The sequence below is a fragment of the Dermacentor silvarum genome, chromosome 4, assembly GCF_013339745.2.
Source record: "Dermacentor silvarum isolate Dsil-2018 chromosome 4, BIME_Dsil_1.4, whole genome shotgun sequence".
NCBI lineage: Eukaryota > Metazoa > Arthropoda > Arachnida > Ixodida > Ixodidae > Dermacentor > Dermacentor silvarum.
The window spans coordinates 47,953,218-47,971,050 of NC_051157.2; the positions used below are offsets into that span (position 1 = coordinate 47,953,218).

The window sequence follows — 17,833 nt, forward strand, 5'->3', positions numbered from 1 at the left end:
GGCGCCAGCTTTTCCAGTGGTGGAGCTCGCCCCCAATAGACAGGAACTATATATAAGTGGTGGTTATTTACGTAACGAATGACTTTTTCTAAAGGCCCCGCAAAATGGAGAATTTTGGGCTCACAAACATTTGTTACCCGGTTCCACGGCTTTCGCTTCCCTGGAATTTACCACAATGTGCTTCCTCAGAGCGCGAGAGAGGGAAAGAATGGAAAAGTGAAACCAGCGCGTGATTTATGAAAAGTCGAAGCGCGCGAGACGGTTGCGGCCACGGGGAACGCGATCCAACAAGGAGTAATTGCGAAGCAGTCACACAATACAGATTCTTTTCTTGCGCTTTGCCTGTTGTATGAAATTGATGATGCTTTAGACGGCTCGACTATTGCACGCGCACGAGCCGAAGGCTTTGCTATTCTTTGTGTGCCACCTCCGCGGATGCCATACAAAATACTTTTGACTTCAGTGCGTGGCTATCCATAGGCGCTTGTTTATTGGATCTGGTTCTTTTGATTTCCTTTTATGTTGTAAAAAATGTAACGCCTTGCAGCCTGCATTCAGACTGGGCAAGCCACTATTACACGTTGTTTTTATTGCCCGGTGGAAACACGAGTGTAAATAATATCCTGTGTCTCTTGCGATTTTGTTTGTGTGATTTATTGTCATGGAACTCGTGCTGTTCTGATCTCTGTTCTTGTTAAACATTCATATTCTCCCTGTTCATTGTCATTGCTTCTTGCGCCGTCATCAGACCCATATCGCAGATCCAACTTTCTCTGCAGTCAAGTTTTTGACCTGTATTCGTGTACTTCGAACAGTATAACAATTTACCCAGGTCACGCAAATGTTTTCCTCGTTTGTAAACTAAAGACCGTCATTTGGTGGTTTGTAAGTCTCACGCGTACAAGAGACATACATTTGATGATGCTGAGTAGTTTCCCTTCTTTAAACGGTTACACACACTGATCCTTGCGTCATTCCTTACACGGACATATCTCGCTGTAATAAGTCTGGGAATATGATCTGAGAACAACTAAGATCAAGTGATCTCAGTAGGTCGCTGGTCTTGTGTACTTAACGTACGGTAGACTGTTAAACTTCGCACAGTTAGGAAATCCGATAGGAGTGCACGAACGGTGTGGCAAAGAACAACAATATAGATTTATATACCTTAAGCTGTGTCAACGATGCACCTGAGCTCCCTTGCGCATGACACATTCCGAAAACATGCATGGGCACGTGGTGTGCATAGACCTCGACACACCCGTCTGAAGCTCGGGAATGGTACGTTACGAAATGCGTTAGCGCCCTTCGGAGCGCTAAAACTGCTATAAGTTTTAGTGGAGTGCTAAAACTGCTAAAATTGCTTCGGAGCGCTAAAACTGCTATCTCACACTGCTAAAGCTAGTTTGAGATAACTTCCTTTTGAGCATGCGTTGCCGGATAGTCTTGTCTCTGCTATTTCGTCATTCTCGCTATGCAATTGGCTTTCAATGTTGCCTTTTATCAGCCATACACCCTACGCCAGGTGAGCCACAGTAGTCACCGAAATAAGACGCGTCTCATCGCATTAGGTAACCGGCCGCTCAGTACAACGACTGCCTTCGCTACACATAGGGCACCGCGACTAGCGGTGACCTGTCGTTAGGCACCGCTTTCCGAGAAATAAATTTTCTCGAACAGGTGACCTTGACTAGACGGCGAAAATGTACAGAGCCGCATAAGACTCCAGCGCGCTTATATATAGGCAAGTTTGCTGGGTACGGTAGTAGTACATAGCCGAGAGAACTCCGCAATAAAAACGCTGTCAGTTGTCGGCATCAAGCGAGTGCGTACTTACCTTAGATCTGGATGCCTCGAGCCTCGACTTGTAGCAGAACTCAAGCAGGGCCACCACCATAGCTAGCACGAGGCCACCGATGAGAATGTAGAAGCATCCGGCGACGTTACTCAGCGTCAACTCGTTCTGTGTCGACTCCTGGTGGGAAAAGGCGTCAGTCACGCTGTTCAAGTTTGCTCGAAGCAGTAAAAATTCCGTGTTTGTTTCACTGTAGACAAAGGCAACCTACGAAACAAGTGCCGAATTGCTGACCCATGCGTTATTTTGATGAAAAGTGGATCTCCATACTTCAGATAATTGAAAAAAAAAAAGATAGCTCAGTGTAAGATAACTTCAAAGTTTTAATTATTATTCATTCGATTCCTTTCTAAGCGGCACATTGTATAGGGTCGTAGGACATAAAAGGGAACACATTGTACGTATTCAAATAACTAATGGCTTCAGAGCTGGCTTATTAAAATGATTATTATAGGCAGTTCCCCTGTCAAAGAATGTTATCTCTTCGTATTGATTTCGGTGGAAAACAATGACAATCGACTGTCCTGAACGTGAGTAGGCGTTCGATACTGAATATGGCAAATCAATTCTGTGGAAATACGGTAAGAGGATCAATTGGTCCACAAGTTGTTGCATCTAAGTGTGCTTTGTCGTCGGCTGTGTGCCACGAAGCACACCAACGTTATGATTGATAACCTTCTTGGATATTTTGTTGCGGGTCTGTTCTGCTTTGCAGACAATAGCGCTCATCAATGTGAGCTGGTACGTGTCCCGTTTGCCAGATATGACCCGCTCCGTGTTACGGGTCAGTGCTTTGTCATATAAAGTGAATGGCTGTTTTATCGAGCGTTTTGCAATCCTAATGATTTATCTGCAATCTAGGGTAATACTGTGCGATGCCTACCGAAGTATATGTGTGATCAGGTTCTGTGCTCCATTTGAGTATAATAATGCAAGTGTTAAAAATTTGCCCCAGACTTGTGCAAGATTTTGTCCAACTGCACGTCTTAGGCATCCGAATAGCCATCCATTCTCACTTTTCTTTCATTTGCCTTTGAAAGACAGATAAAATCTCAGCGACGCCGACGAAGTAGCCACATATCTCCACACAGAATATAATATCTCTCTGATGGTTACAGAGGTTGTCCGATGAGCACCGATTGCTCACGTTGGCGCACTTCTTATTGTGATCAATGTTTAGTGGTTGCTCTGTGCATACACTATAAACCACGTGCATACACCACGTGCATACACTATAAACCAGCTAATAAATAGGTGTAGCACATGACCATCCTTAAGCATATGCTGTGATGACTGCCATTTTCCTTTTTATTTCTTTTTTTAACGTGAGTTATTGTTTTCTTTCGTGAGACATCACCGGTGAGCGTACGCATAATACTGAACGTCTCGAAGGCAATGCACTTGATGTCGGCCTGAAATTCAGTGTGGGCAAACGGCGCAAGGTAACACCCTTCTTCCCCTTGTACGTGTTTGATTGCGCTGTTTAGCCACAATGAATTTACCACAATTTACCACAACTGACTAGCTCAGTTGTCACTGCTTCTATATACAGTGCCGGCCCGGAAGCCGGCGATATGACGCGACAATGGACGGACATCACTGTCGGAGGCAAGCGGCGCTAACAGCTGTTCACCGGTTCGTGCTGTGACGTGTTGAGCGCCACAGAATGCACCTCTGCCGAAGAAGCCGCGCGCAATGACGACAGTCGCCAGGGCTGCTCACCTTGCTGTCGCCCGTCTTGCACTCGCTCCTATCGTACCACCATTTGTTTTCGAGGCGCGCCAGGTCTCCGTTCTCTTTGAAAGTCAGCACGGCCAGGTTAAGGCGGTCCCTGTCAGTCGAAGAAGGAACGTCATGCGTCAGCGTGTCGCATTGGCAGCGCCGAAAAATGGAGTGAACTTTTACGGTTATGGTACAGGTTTTGTGGAAAGCCTTATTTTATAGTTCACTTCATTTTCTTTTCTTTTCCTGTTACACCTCTGGCTTATCTTTTATTCATATTTTTTGGGGGGTGCCTTCGATGTAGCTTCACCCACATCGGGCGTCCACTTTTCTCTTCATATTTGCTTTGCATGGTTATTTTTATACTTGTAAGTATGAATACTTTTCGGGAACAAACTTCTCGCCTGCATTTAGGAGGCCAACGTGACGCTGACAAGTATTCAAACTTCAGCAACGAAGAATCGAATCCACTGCGGTGATTAAGTACTGTGACTTCCTGCTGCTGAGTAAAATGCAATTAGTTCGGTTCATGGCCACGGTTGCTGCAATGCGATGGCGGCGTATTCGTAAAACCGCTCGTGTACTTAGATTTAGGTGATTGTCAAAGAAACCCATTGAGTGAAGATCAACCCGGAGCCCTCCACTGCGGGGCATAGACGGTTCGGTTCAGTAAAATCAATCAATCAATCAATCAATCAATCAATCAATCAATCAATCAATCAATCAATCAATCAATCAATCAATCAATCGGTACAAATTATTCTGATCTCAACTAACACGTGTGTGCTCTCGAGAAAATACAGCTCAAATCATCTTTCTGCAATTTTCCACGGGCATTGTAGACTAATATAGACCATGCGTAGTGCAGACCGCGCAACGTGCGATGGAACGAAAAATGTGTAACGTTAAGAGAACCCGCCGTGGTTGATCTGTGGCTATGGTGTTGGGCTGCTCAGCACGAGGTCGCGGGATCGAATCCCGGCCACGGCGGCCGCATTTCGATGGGGGCGAAATGAGAAAACACCCGTGTACTTATTTAAGTGCACGTTAAAGAACCCCAGATGGTCCAAATTTCCGGAATCCAATAAAATCGTGGTTTTGGCACATAAAACCCCATAATTTAACGTTAAGAGACAAGACAGCGGTGTGGATTAAAGAGCAAATGGGGGTAGCCAGTATTCTAGTTGGCATTAAGATGTAGAAGATAGAGCTTGTTAGGCCATATAATTAGTAGGGTAGATAATTGGTGGTCTATTAGAGCTATAAAATGGGTGTCAAGGGAAGGAAAACGCAGTAGAGGACGGCAGATAGTTAGGTGATGTGATGAAATTTGAAAAATTGCGGGCACAGCTTGGTGTCAGCTAGGCACAAGACAGGGGTAACTGCATGCAGGTCGCTGGGCGAGCTGATGATGATGATTATGTTGGAGTCGACCGTGTTAGCTGGGCGTGCTATAAATGTTTGGCCTTCACCCGAGGCGTCGCGTACCTGAGTGTAGATCCGAGGGGTGTGGCCACCCCGTATCCCTTGGCGTCCAGATTCCCGCCCACCTTCATGGTGTCGCAGGGCTGGCGCTCGTTGATGTAGTCGTTTTTTGTGGACTCCATGAGGAAGGCGTACTTGCCCTTGGACTCGCGCACGCGCCGAATGCCTTCCTCGTACGATGAAGTAAACACCCGGCTGTTTGAGTTCATGAACTCCCACATGCGGGCGTAGACTGCGATTTTTGACCTCTGCGTAAGGACAGGCACGGGGAAGAAGAGGACGACGAGGAAGAGGGATTGAAATACAGTGTAATTTTTTTTTTGCCTATTTGAAAGCCTACCATTTCGCCCAACGGGCGTCGTCACAGGATGCTTAATGCGCAAATAATTCAAGGTCGAGTGGCAACCCACGAGTACAGGACTAAAATGCGATACAGTTGACTCCCGGTATATTTCGACCTCGGCTAATTAGACTTCTCACTTCATTCGAACGCGCTGGTGAAAGCTCCGGTGAAAAACCACACATTGCTTTGGAGCAAAAATTCGCGTAGTTCGAACTCGAAAGCCTGTCGCTTCGATTAATTCGACTTCCATGAATGACTTCCACGACATGAGCGCAGCGGTTACCAGTAGCTTGAACACACTACTGCTTCCCTATAGCCGTGAAGCTGTTACATATTTAATTTCTTTTTATTTTGTAGTGACCCACGCTTCTTCCGCCCGTGAAGCCATCCGTTCCCGCTAGGTTCGTGCCGTGCTACGCTGAGTCAGCGTTTGAACATGTCGGTGGTCTTCGCCTCAGGCTTGTTGAGTGTTGCTTCAAGAGCAAGAAACAAAAATACATTGCAGACTGCTGCAGGGAATAAAAATATTTAAATTCGTTCATTTTGCCACCGTTTGTTAACTCACCCTTTCGGATAGTTCGACTAACTCATGCGGCCTGTAAGGTGTCGAATGAAGGGGAGCCGGCTGTAGTAGGGAATAACATTGAATTACGCGTGAAGCGATAGTAATGTAGGGAGATATACATATCAGACAGGCAGGTTAACATGACTTAGGCGCAGCTATTATTAGATTAAAGATGAAAAGGGTTACAATCACAGCAGATAACGTTAACATAACGGTCGTCATAGTAACATAAAAGTCCTGGTAACATCCTGTCACACTAACAGCATGTAAACGTCACACATGAATACGCTGAGTTGACGTGAAAATTAAGAAATTGAACAATTTATGACTGACCTTGCATAAGACAAGAATTAGGTAAAACATCTACGAAGAGAAACCGATAAAAGAAGAAAGAAAATGTGTTGATGCAGTTGGTCGGATGGCCAGTTTTCTTCCGTGCAACATTGAGTTTTGCTTTTGGCTAGACGACATAATGATGGCCATTGTCGTTGAGCTACTGCACCAACAGCTTATGGCAACACCATTCGGTGGTGCAGCGCGATACAGCATGCATATCCATATAACAGCTGACACCGCAAAAAGACGGTAGTGCTGCGTCCCCTGCATAGTAGACTTGGCCCACTCGCGAATTCCTCCGGAACAGACGTATCTAGACTCGGCAGGTAATCTAAATTCAACAAGCTGAAAGATGAACGTTGTTTGTTTTTCGGCTACGTTTATTTTGGTAGGAGAGAAGCTCGGCTCGAGAACTCCCGCGAAGAACAACAAAATATCAGGGGGGGGGGGGGGGGAAGCGTGGAAATGCAGTGACAAAGATATAATGGACCATTACAACCAAACTTTGATAACGTGCTCCCAAGCCCCCTTCGTGTCATACCTATACCGGTTAAAAGAAAGTCGGCTTGTGACCACAACTCATGTAATGTACTCTAGAACGTGTGACATGCAAAGCTTAATAGAGCATAGCTTGCTACGCGTCCAGGCCAACAGTATAATGCTTCACACCAATAAAAAAGAGAGAAAAATAAAACCGTCGTTCAGGCATAGCGCGTTCTAGTCATGCAAAGAGGAGATGGAGAGAGAGAGTGACAAAAGAATACGGCGGTAGGACACCGACTCGCGCTGTTTCGCCTTTCGGCTTCTGCGTCACCACCGCGCTAACACCCCGGAGAGAAAATGAACGAAAACAAAAATAAAATTGTCTCGGCACGCGCAGCCGTTCCCGGCGATAGGAGAAAGCCTTTGAAGGGCGGGCTGCTGATACGACGAAAACGTCTTTTGCTTAGTCTAGTTTTCTGGCCCAGGAAAGCGAGCGACCAGCGGTAGCGCCCTAGGGATTCGCCCTAAACCGGTGACAAAGCGGGAGCGCCGGTGTTCAAAGCAATCAAGCGGTGCCAGGAAGCGAAGCGAGGTTTGCCCGTTTAGTACGGACCCCTTCTCCGCGGCTGCTCAATCTAGACGGCCCGATTTATACCGCACGATCCCGTAGTTTATCCACTAGAACTCACAGCGGGAATCCGTGAAGAACTATAAGAGACGCGGTGAGGTTGCTCGGATTTGACTATATAAGCTTCGGCTTTTAAATACGAAAAGTTCCGGGTTTAGTTCATCGAGAGCGGTCGTAAATCGATGCGCCGAAAAAGCGCAATCCGAGCAATCGCTAGTGCCACGCCGGACTATACTTCAGCTGATCTTAGCACACACGCAAAAAAAAAAAATAAAATAATAATGTCGAATCAAAGCTTTTTAAGTGAACCACGTCGCCAACGAGGGGTTGCTTTTTTGGGGGCATTTCGAGTCTACTATGTATCCTGCTTTAGCGGCTTACAGTGCCTAGTAAAAGCTATCAGTGTTGTTTTGCTTTTTAAAGCTCTACACCAGCCCCGACGCTGCTGCTTCTGTCTTGCGGAATAGCACACGCACAAGACAACGCTCACATAACTAATCGGCTTATATATGTAGCACTGTTTGTAGTAACCCCTACAGATGCGCCGGTTGCCGACTGTGTTCCATATACGAAATTACGCAGTGAAGCAATAAATGGTACCTAAATATTCCTGCAACAAATATACTCCTTTAAGTGCATATTTTTTTATTAAAGCGAATCTTTATATGTATTTTGTTCCGCGTCTGCTCATTCGGCTGCTTACCGACTAAGGTGGCTCGTTCCTGAGGGTACTGCAATAGTCAACAGGGCCGATCAGGGAGGCAATCGCTATGCTGGAGAACGCACTGCAGAAGATGAACAGTGCTATAGCATTTAGTGAACCGCTTCATGAAAGCTTTCCTTCACATAAATTCCGAAATACGCGCTGGGTATATATATATATATATATATATATATATATATATATATATATATTAAATTATGTTATAGGCGCTTTTTCCTGTTGCCTTATCAAATAGGCAGGAGAGTTACCACCAACGACCCTACTTGTTTTTATATTTAGTTGCTGTTTGGATATATGACGACTAGCAGGCAATAGGTTAACAACAATACAGCAGAAAGAAATAGAACGAGAGTATTCCTACTATTTTCATATAGTTGTATAGAACGATAAGACAACGTCGTCCTCGAGCGGAAAGCCTTTTCCTTTTTTCTAACAATGAGTCGCTGTTTTGCAATCGGCGCATCAGGTGGAACTTCCGGATTTCCTCTTACATTTCTCTGTTCGCCGAGATGTTGAAGACAACAGCGTACTTTAGGGTGCTCGGTTATACAAGGTGGGGAGTCACACACAAGAAAAATTGAGAAACAAATGTTGGCGCGCGAAAGAGTCTTAGCGTGAACAACACCCAGGTCGTAAGCAGTCAAAGGTATACGACGACAACAGGAGCGACACAAGAGAAGTGTAACCGAAATGCCGTGCTTACCCTGAAGAATTCTTGCGTGGAGGAGTACCACAGCGTGCCGTACTCGACCTCGGTCTGCTTGGCGAGGTCGTCGGCCGAGTTGATGGGCGTCACCATCCGCTCGACGGTCAGGAAGGCGGCCAAATTGGCCGTGTACGATGAGATGATGATGAGCGTGAAGAACCACCAAACGCTGCCCACCATGCGGCCCGACACGGACCTGCGACGCGAGCGTGGCCATGCAGGGTGCGCTTCAACGGCCCTGCCAGAGCGGCGCAGAAGCTCTGCGCTACGGTGTCGCCGCGTTGAGATGTACCGTGAATGACTGGCAACGACACCTCACTTCCGGCGCGTCTCAAACGTCTCTTCACGATAATAGAGAGTTTTAGCTTGTCCGGTATTCCCGTAAAGGCAGGCCGACAGGGCGTTTTACCGGAGGGACGGAGGCGTAAACGGGAGCGGACGGAGCGGTGCGGCCACCTGATGGAGCAGAGCTCAACCAAACAAACACAGAGCTAATATTGAAGTAACCAAATGTATTCTTTTTCGCTGCTGGTATGTATTTTCGCAGCGGCGTAATTGTGTCACGATTCTCCGCTGCCGGAACTTTACACCAGCCGTGAAGTAGAATCCACTTGCACGGTTGATGCAATATTGGCTCTGTGTTTGTCTGGTTCGGCTCTGCGCCACGAGGTGACGCCACCCGTCAAGCCTCTCACTTTTGCGCCTCCCGCACAACCAGTAAAACGCCCAGTCCGCCTGCGTTTACCGGAATACTGGACAAGGAAAAACTCTCTAATATAGTTTTAAACAGTTCGTATACGTATTACCCGTTTACGGAATACTGGGTTACTGTAGACGTAGACGCAAGTAGCCGAGTTGGTGGCGTCATCTTGTGGCATAGAGTTGAACTGAATAGTACGCATGTATATTACTGCCGTGACTAACCATATTGTATACTTAGAGGCTGCTGTAAAGCGTAGGCAACGAGGTAATAATCGTCGACGTGCATTTCTGTTTTATTTTTCATGTACGGCGAATACGAATGTCATATAAAACCATTTCTAGCGCGTTGTTTTCTAACAAAGCATCACGAGAGGTTGCTGCCAGCGTTGGTACTGCTTTCCACATCTCTGGTATAACTCGGTATTCCGTGAACGGTTTACATTACTCTATAGGCAAGCTCCATTTTACCATAGTGGCAATTAAGACTCGGATGATCCGTAATTGTCATTTCAAACACATACTGTACATTTCATTTGGACAGTCGTAACTTCGGCGCTTCTAAGAAAATAAGTAAACAGGGACCGTATTCACGGTCCCTGTGAAAGCGCTGTAAGTGTTCCTGGTATAATATTTTTTTAGGAAAATAATGGCATCAAAAATGCAGATATCAAGAGAAAATGCGCACTTTTCGTCAATTTTCCGAAAAATTTCATGGCCATTAAGGTGTTAAAGGTAGGGTGAGGGATGAGTAAGAAAGTGTCCGCCTCGCTCCTTCCAACAATTCTTTACGGTGCCTTTTGGCTTTGATGTCAACTAAATACGCACAGTCATGACTAAGTAGGGTGTTGCGCTAACATTAGATCCTTTCTTTGTCTCCATAAATTCTTACGGATGACATCGCGCCGTGGCATGCACGGTTCTACAAGAAGCAAGTTTATTGTGCCTCTATGGCGGTCCCAAGATGATTTGTGTGAACGCTGCTTTCTCAATTTCAACAATCAGTTTTCAGTTTGCTCCACGTTCTACCCACACCGCCGTGAATATGAGATTACACGTGATGCGCGCCACTCCTCCCTGCTCCCATTTCTTTCCTATACTTACGTTATCAGTACTATCATGCGCTCAAGAAACCGCCCTATCAGCGTAGGCAGATTTCAAGGCGCTACTTTTGTTCTCTGGAAGTCGCCATTTATCGGTATTATTTTAGCTCATAAAGGATAGAGCACAATATTGTAAAAAATGAGACGTAAAAGCGAGCCATCCTGCGGCGGCCACTTTGCTGGCTAGTCCGTTCATTGTTACTTCAGTGAAAAAAAAAAATCCCCCTGAGAAGTTCAGGAGCTAACCTAACTTGATTCTTGGAAGACTTTAAGAACCTAACGCGCGCTTCTCTTTCTCCTAGGAGGTTCGCATGATATTAATAATGATAAAAAATCAAGCAAAGTGCAGCGGCGTTCATTGCAACACGAGCAACTTTTTCGAATAAGCTCGGCAATTAAATATCAATCAAGGACTAAAAAAAAAAAGGGGGGGGGGAGTGATAACAGCCCAGCTGGGGAGACTTGCGTAGCTTGTGCCGTCAAGACAGATCATGGTCACCTGCACAGCACTTTTTTGTACTGTGGTTTCCTGGTTGCCAAAGCTCCAAAAGCTAGCTATAGATCTTGTGAATGTCGAAATAGAGACACATATTCAATTACTCTAATTAACTTGTCAACTTGCCTAATTACCTAAACGAGCTTAGTCATTTAGTGTTCGCAGATGACAGGCGCGAAGGAAGCGCGTGCTCTCGCGCAAGAATTCATAAACAGAATCGTGTGGGTTGTGATATATCTGGTTGGCTGCTAATTCAGGCATGCTGTACCTACTCCGTTCTCCTCAGTGGTCATCATTTCCCGCCTTGTCGTGAAGCGTCCCGCAGTGCTGATACCTTTTAATAAAATGAGAAGCAGACACACTTGAATCTGGCGAACACGTGTCATTCTTAGGCGGGAACTACGAGAATTCTTGCTTTCTTCCTTGCTAAAGCTACCTTTGTGAGTAGCTTTTTTTTGCACCAAGCACTGGTAAAGTTTTCTTTACGCTTTTTATTTAGTCTTAGGAACAGCGAATAAAATCAATGCTACAGAGCCGACGGATGTAAAAGAGAGCGGGGGAAAGTGCGGCTCACAACAAGATTACCTTCGTCAGCGCTAGTAGATTTCTCGTCCGAATTTCGCGGCAACCAGGCGAGACAGGTGTTACAGGTAAATCCAATTACGAGTTGACAGTCACACTTCGTCTCTATACCTACGCACATCCCCCGCCCACGATCTGGACTTGGGAGTGTCTCTGCATTATGCTTACCGATGTGGCACTGAGCCAATTTTGGCCACGCAGATTTGACAGCAAGCGTGCACGCGGTTTCACAATTTCGTCGTGCCCTCCTCCCGCGTTCGCTTCACCTTCGTTTCCTATACGCTTGGTTGATGGTGGTGGTGGGGATGGTGAGAGTGGTGGAAGCAGCCTGGTTTAGCCTACCAGTGTACGTATACGATCAGTTTCTAAACCTGTTGTGAATCCACCTAAACGTCGCGTCAGGAATACGATAGCCCGCATCACTATTATAACCCAATCCGGTTTTGTGAATTATGCATTGTGTGCTCGGTGGATCCCGCAGAGACATTGAGTTATGCTAAACCGAAATGTAACCTGAGCGTGGTATCAAAGTTCGTTTTGTTGCGAACTGCGGTTTCATAATGCACAGCTTCGTTTCAACCATCAAACGAAGTGTGCATTCCTGCCAGCTCGTCTAAATGCAAATCGTATTCTCTTATCGAGGCGAATAGGCAAATAGGCAAGCCTTATTTTATCTCTTGCAAGCAACGACGCAAACTAATATATTGTCTTATGTGCAGTCACCGTGTAAGAAAGAAGACTGATCCGTCAATATTTGATCAGCAAATTTCGTTTCTTGTGACGTAAAATGTGCCAATTCGAACGTTCTGGGAACAACGCGTTAGCAAGTGTCGGCTTTTATTTACATTCTATTTCGATGTTTTGTATTGTTTGCTTATTTATTTGAACCGGCCTATATCTACTATGCACTGTTCGCCTGAGCGAGAAGGTGATAGCTGGCATCAGATATGATGCCAACGTCTGGATTTTTCCAAGAGGGACCCCTCAACACCGCAAAGCTATATGACAGCTTGGTCATCTACCTTATAAGAAGCACAACATTAACCTAATCTATGCACCTCACCGGAAAAAAAAACCACTGGGGTTGCCTTTTAATGCATGTACAATTTTTTTATTTATTAAACGTCTCTCTCTCTTATACACACACCTTAATTAAAAAATTAATGAAATCTGACAAACTAGCAAGCCGCGCCGCCACGCGTGGCTCCGAATGCTATCCTGGACATCGTCAAATTCCGCCATATTGTCGAATCTGCCATTTTGTCAGCTTTGATTGGCTAAAGCGCTGGCTATGCCGTCCGTCTTAGGTTTAAAACGGTAACGTGGCGAAATTTGACAACGTGATGGAGTATAACAGCGTTCAAAATAGTAGCCGCATAACCAGTTAGCCTACCTTGCTGGACCTCGGTGTTGCAGCTACGTTTATTGCTGCCACTTAAAGAGCCGAGTAAACCCCTTTAAACCATAATATTTCGTGTCATAGCCAACCATGAAAGCGTTCGTGATTATCTGGAAAAGAAAGGGAGGAAGGAGGCCGGGGTTCTGATTTCTTGGTGTAGGAACAGGAATAGTCTACGCCAAGCGAAAGCAGCGTTCAGTTACCGACAGCCACAATGCTTTGAGGGATCCCCAGATGAGGCTAAGCAGCATTGCGCTCGGTGAGTACTTTGTATGGAGACCACTTGGGAACGTGTAATGGCTGGTGGCTCTCTGATGTCGCGTAATATGTAGTTCAGAGTTGTCCGCATTGAGCGAGACACTTACGTTGTCAGTGGCGAGAGACGTCTCCATCATGTAGTCCTAAACAAGAACTATTCAAACCACTATTTCTAGGTGATCGTATATGTGCGTGTGTCTGTGGATGAGGAGAGTGGAGGAAGGGCTTGAGGGTGAGGTGTGGAGGAGACAATGGCGCTATTGGTGGCTTCCATCGTGTCGTGTAATGGGTGTACGACACACCGGCAAATGGTCGTCATCTCCGCCGACTCTTCCTGGTAACATTCGCAGTCATGCAGGCAGACATACTGGAAGAACGACATGTAGTGCGTGTGCGAGAGAAAGGGGTTGTGCTGATGTGAGCAACGGGGGGGGGGGGGGAGGGGAAGGGTATATGTGTTTGAGGAGAAGACATGTACGGCGCACCGCCGCAGGTTGAGAAGGAGCCTTACGGAGGAGGCTCTCTCTCGGTGAATCGCAAATGACGCAGACACATGGGACGTTGGAAGGCGGCGGATGAGTATTTACAGCCGTCTTCGCGGAGCGCGCCTTTCCCGCTACGCGGCCGCGTCGCTGATGTGAGTATGCATCTTTTAGGGGGCGCCGAGAGCACGAGTGATTTGTGATGCGGTGCGCACGTAGCAGGCTATACGAGCCTAATGGAAAAGTGCGCCCAGTGCAGGGGAAACGCGCGTTAAGAAACGTATACGAGAGCCGACATATTTATTTCACGGGTTGGTTTTCCACGCTGCCGCGATTCCTTGTGTCGCTTCGGTTCTTGACCGACTGTGTTCATGCGTTTCCTAAGTGACGCGTTGTAAGAACGACGGTGACTTTTTCTGCTCTGGTAAAGCGAGGAAAGGTGATGTCAGACATTCTGGGGAAATTGTACTAGACAAGTTATTCGTGCTTAGTCATTGCACTGGAATGGTTTCTAGCTATGCTGAGAGAAAGATAACAGCGTTCGCCTTGCTTTTCCTGCAAAGCAGCGAGAAACAGCAAAGCTGTAATTCTGCCATTAGCCAAAGCCCATAACTGTATGTAGTGCTGATTGTCTCTCTAATTTTGTATATTCTGTTACTCTGCTTTTGAAACCAGCCATACAAACGCTATTGCTTAATGCAGTCCAGATAGTGCAGCCTTGTACCTCGCCTTTGTTTTTCTTGTTGGCGAGTTTTCATTATCAACAACACTCGCACAGATTCCCTGTTTGAACTTACCGCTTCGGCAGTATTGATGTTCTACAGTCAGATCAGCGACGCCATGTGCGAAAAGAATTGAAGACTTATTCGACACGCTTAAATCGTCATCTTTCGCGCATTCTATTGATATGTATTTTAGGAAAGAAAGGGAAACAACGACGTAATTCTATAGCTAGAACACTACCTGTTTGAATGATCATGTTCGCATTCGACGTGGCTTGTCTGCGTTAGTGTGCCTCTATTCGGTTATTGTTGTTAGTGTCGTAGTGCTGTTATTATTATTTTTTTCCTTGGCCGCACTCACGCTTTCATCACTATCACGCATGGAGAAGTGATCATACTTAAGTGGAACTAGGATGAAGCTTGCACAAACTTGCTAAATGGGGGCGATCAAGTCTTCTCATAGTGTGTTCGCTCTTATATGCTTCCTGTCCGAAATTTTGTTTTCTCGTGTTTTCCTCAGCTTGGCGCAAAGCTTTGTCCAGCAATCGCACTCGAATCTGATAAAGCGCTTGTCCTGTCTTTCTCTTGCTATGTCGTTTTCTGCGCCCGATATTGCGAATAAGTTCCAGCTCGCCTGGCTCGCCATATGTGTACAACGTACATCCGTCAGGCCTCATGCGCGCGATCCCATTTAGACCTATAGTGCGAAGCGTAGCCGCCAGCGCGGCAGCCGCGTAAGTACTGTAGGTAAAGAGGGGGAGGGTGGTGAGGGGTGTGGGTGAGATACGAAGTAGAGGACAGAGACAGGCGCGGAAAGAGGATGGCGGGCAGGACAGGTATCCGGAGCGGCGAGCAAGCGGGGGTCGTCGCGCAGCGATTCGGTCATCATCACAGCGAGCCTCGCGCTCTGCTGCGGCAGCAGTCTCTCATCGACCCTGGACGACAGTCTGCGGCGGGAATCGGGAAGCCTGCCCCAGAAGCGAGCACAACAACTTGCCTCCGCCGTTTGATCAGGCCCTCCATCCCCACCTGCCTTCACCTCTCTGTCACTCTCCTCCCCCTCCCTCCGACCCCTCCCCCCTTCTCCTCCTCGGCTGCCTCCTCTTCCTAACACGACTTCGATTCCAGCACCGCTCGAGCCATATATGCGGGTCTTATCGCGTTCCTCACGCGTGTCAGCCGGTCGGTGGCCACTGACAGCTGACCGGCTGTAACCGCTTCGCCGGTCGTTCGGCTACGAATGTCCTCGCCTCTGGAGGGAGGAAATAACCACGCCGGCCTCTCAGAGTCGTAGTACGTTACTTCCCCTAGAAGGCGTCAAGGTTTCGCGAAGCGTACACCACCATGAGGAGTGCGTTATGTAAGAAGCTTCCTGCATTGAACCGTAAGGTGCAGCGTCAGCGCGCTGATTTATGATGGAAGCTGGTTCGCACTGGATGGGTACTCATTTCGGTGCCTTCGTCGTAGTGATAGCGCTGTATGTCTTCCGGTGGAGCTAAAATGTATCGAGCAAGAATGACCGAATGTCTTCTTTCTTTTTTTTTCTTTTTTTTCGTAGGGGCAGCGTAACTGGAGAAAAAGCTATGTTAACTTCGGACGCGTTTATCACACCTTCTAATGCACGTTTATTTTATTATGTTTTTATTAGGGTTCTGGCTTTATAATATGCGTCGCCCTTCACAGGAACAAAGCAGTTGCATGCCCACCCGAAATTGTCTTAGGAATACGTGAATAAATGAACGGTAACTGCTAGAAAAATGTTTTTATGCTGCGTGTATACCTTTACAATGCTTGCTTCAGTACGTGAACTTCCTTGCCCCCTCCCCCTTTCATTTTTTTCTTTTCTTTTTTGTTAGACAGAGCGGAGCAGCTGCTAGTGGTATCACAGAGACGTACATGAGTTGCGTTACGTAGATATTTTTGAATATTCTAACACTAAATATTTGTCCAAGCATTGAAAATGTCCTACTGCTGTCCCGATAAGTATTATGCATCTCGTGCTCATCTCATTACTAAATTTTTTTCAGCACGTAATTTCTTCAGCAACTATAACCGGCATGACGATTAAGGTTAAAAATATAGTTTAATATTAGACTTGCCTACGGTCCCGGTGCGTTGAGCACATAACTGCCCTGAGTATCGGTATCTCGTAGTACAACGCCGTAAGTTTTCAAGCATCAAACTGTCGGCCATTCGTGAGCACATAACAATTCATGCTTTTAGGGAGCGACGCCCATTACCATCATAACGTCCTTTATACTGGTGCATTTTATATAAGAAGACATCAGCTGTGATGTCTGAGCAGAATGGGCACTTTTAGAAATCTCAAAGGAAAAAAAAATAATCAATTATTTTTAAACGAAGCGGGCTTGCGCGATTTCGACATTATTCTTACAGCATCAGCAGACTAATGACGAGCTGTATTTAGTGCTCTAAGGTGAAAAAAGAAAGAATGATATCCGCGGAATTAGTTATCATTAATGCTTAATGCAATCTCAAATAAGGGTTGCGGTAATTTGTAAATATACTTATGCAGTCATAACATCTTCAAGTACCTAAATAGGTTGCTCTTCTGGCGCGAACGTACAGAAAAGTATTGAGAAGACGAGGAACTAAGAGACAAGCTAACTAAAGAAACAGAGCTAGGGCGATAATGGCGGCAACTAAAGGACCTGAGGCGTTCCGATCAATAGCGACACACAGCCGGCTTAGTTGCGCTCCGAGTAAAGAACGAAGCAGGTAAGGAAGGCAGAAATTAAGGGCGCCCAACGCTGAAAGACATTCTTGTTAAGAGCAATATTCAAAGAGGACTCCCCTCTTTCGGCTTTATAGCCTGTAGTAAATAAAATGGAAGGCCATAACGAGGTGCTCGAGCCTAACAACGCGCGAATTCCGCTGCACTTTGGCGATATCGGAACGGCGCGGCGTTTCCTCCTGAGCTATAGTTGCGGCAGCATAATACCGTCTTCTGCCAGTAAGCAGCAGCTACAGCTAGCCTTGTCATCGTTCACTTTCACGAAACTGCGCCAGTCTCCTTTTGATCCCTCGCTTCCCGCATCCTGCGGGGGAAAAAAGGAGAGAGAGAGAGAGAAAAAAGGAAGAATCTTTGCCAAATGCGCCACCGCGATACAGCAGAGCCTGTCAGAGCAAATCGCCGCCATGTCATGGCGCCCTTACTTCTCCAGTCCCGTTTCCACCCGTATCGCTCGCGGCCTCCACAGAAGCGCGCCGTGGACTCTGTAGAC

The 17,833-nt window shown here is 46.5% G+C and overlaps 1 protein-coding gene across 1 annotated transcript in view; it reads right to left on the bottom strand.

The window, feature by feature from the left end:
* Positions 1 to 17,833, bottom strand: part of LOC119449969 (glutamate receptor 1) — a 226,357-nt gene that overhangs the window by 14,605 nt on the left and 193,919 nt on the right. Inside the window, exons 12-15 of the mRNA XM_037713288.2 lie at positions 8,845 to 9,043; positions 5,066 to 5,310; positions 3,578 to 3,686; positions 1,838 to 1,975 (exon numbers count right to left, since the gene is read on the bottom strand). Coding sequence (XP_037569216.1) covers positions 1,838 to 1,975; positions 3,578 to 3,686; positions 5,066 to 5,310; positions 8,845 to 9,043 — 691 coding nt within the window. The remainder of the gene's footprint in view (positions 1 to 1,837; positions 1,976 to 3,577; positions 3,687 to 5,065; positions 5,311 to 8,844; positions 9,044 to 17,833) is intronic.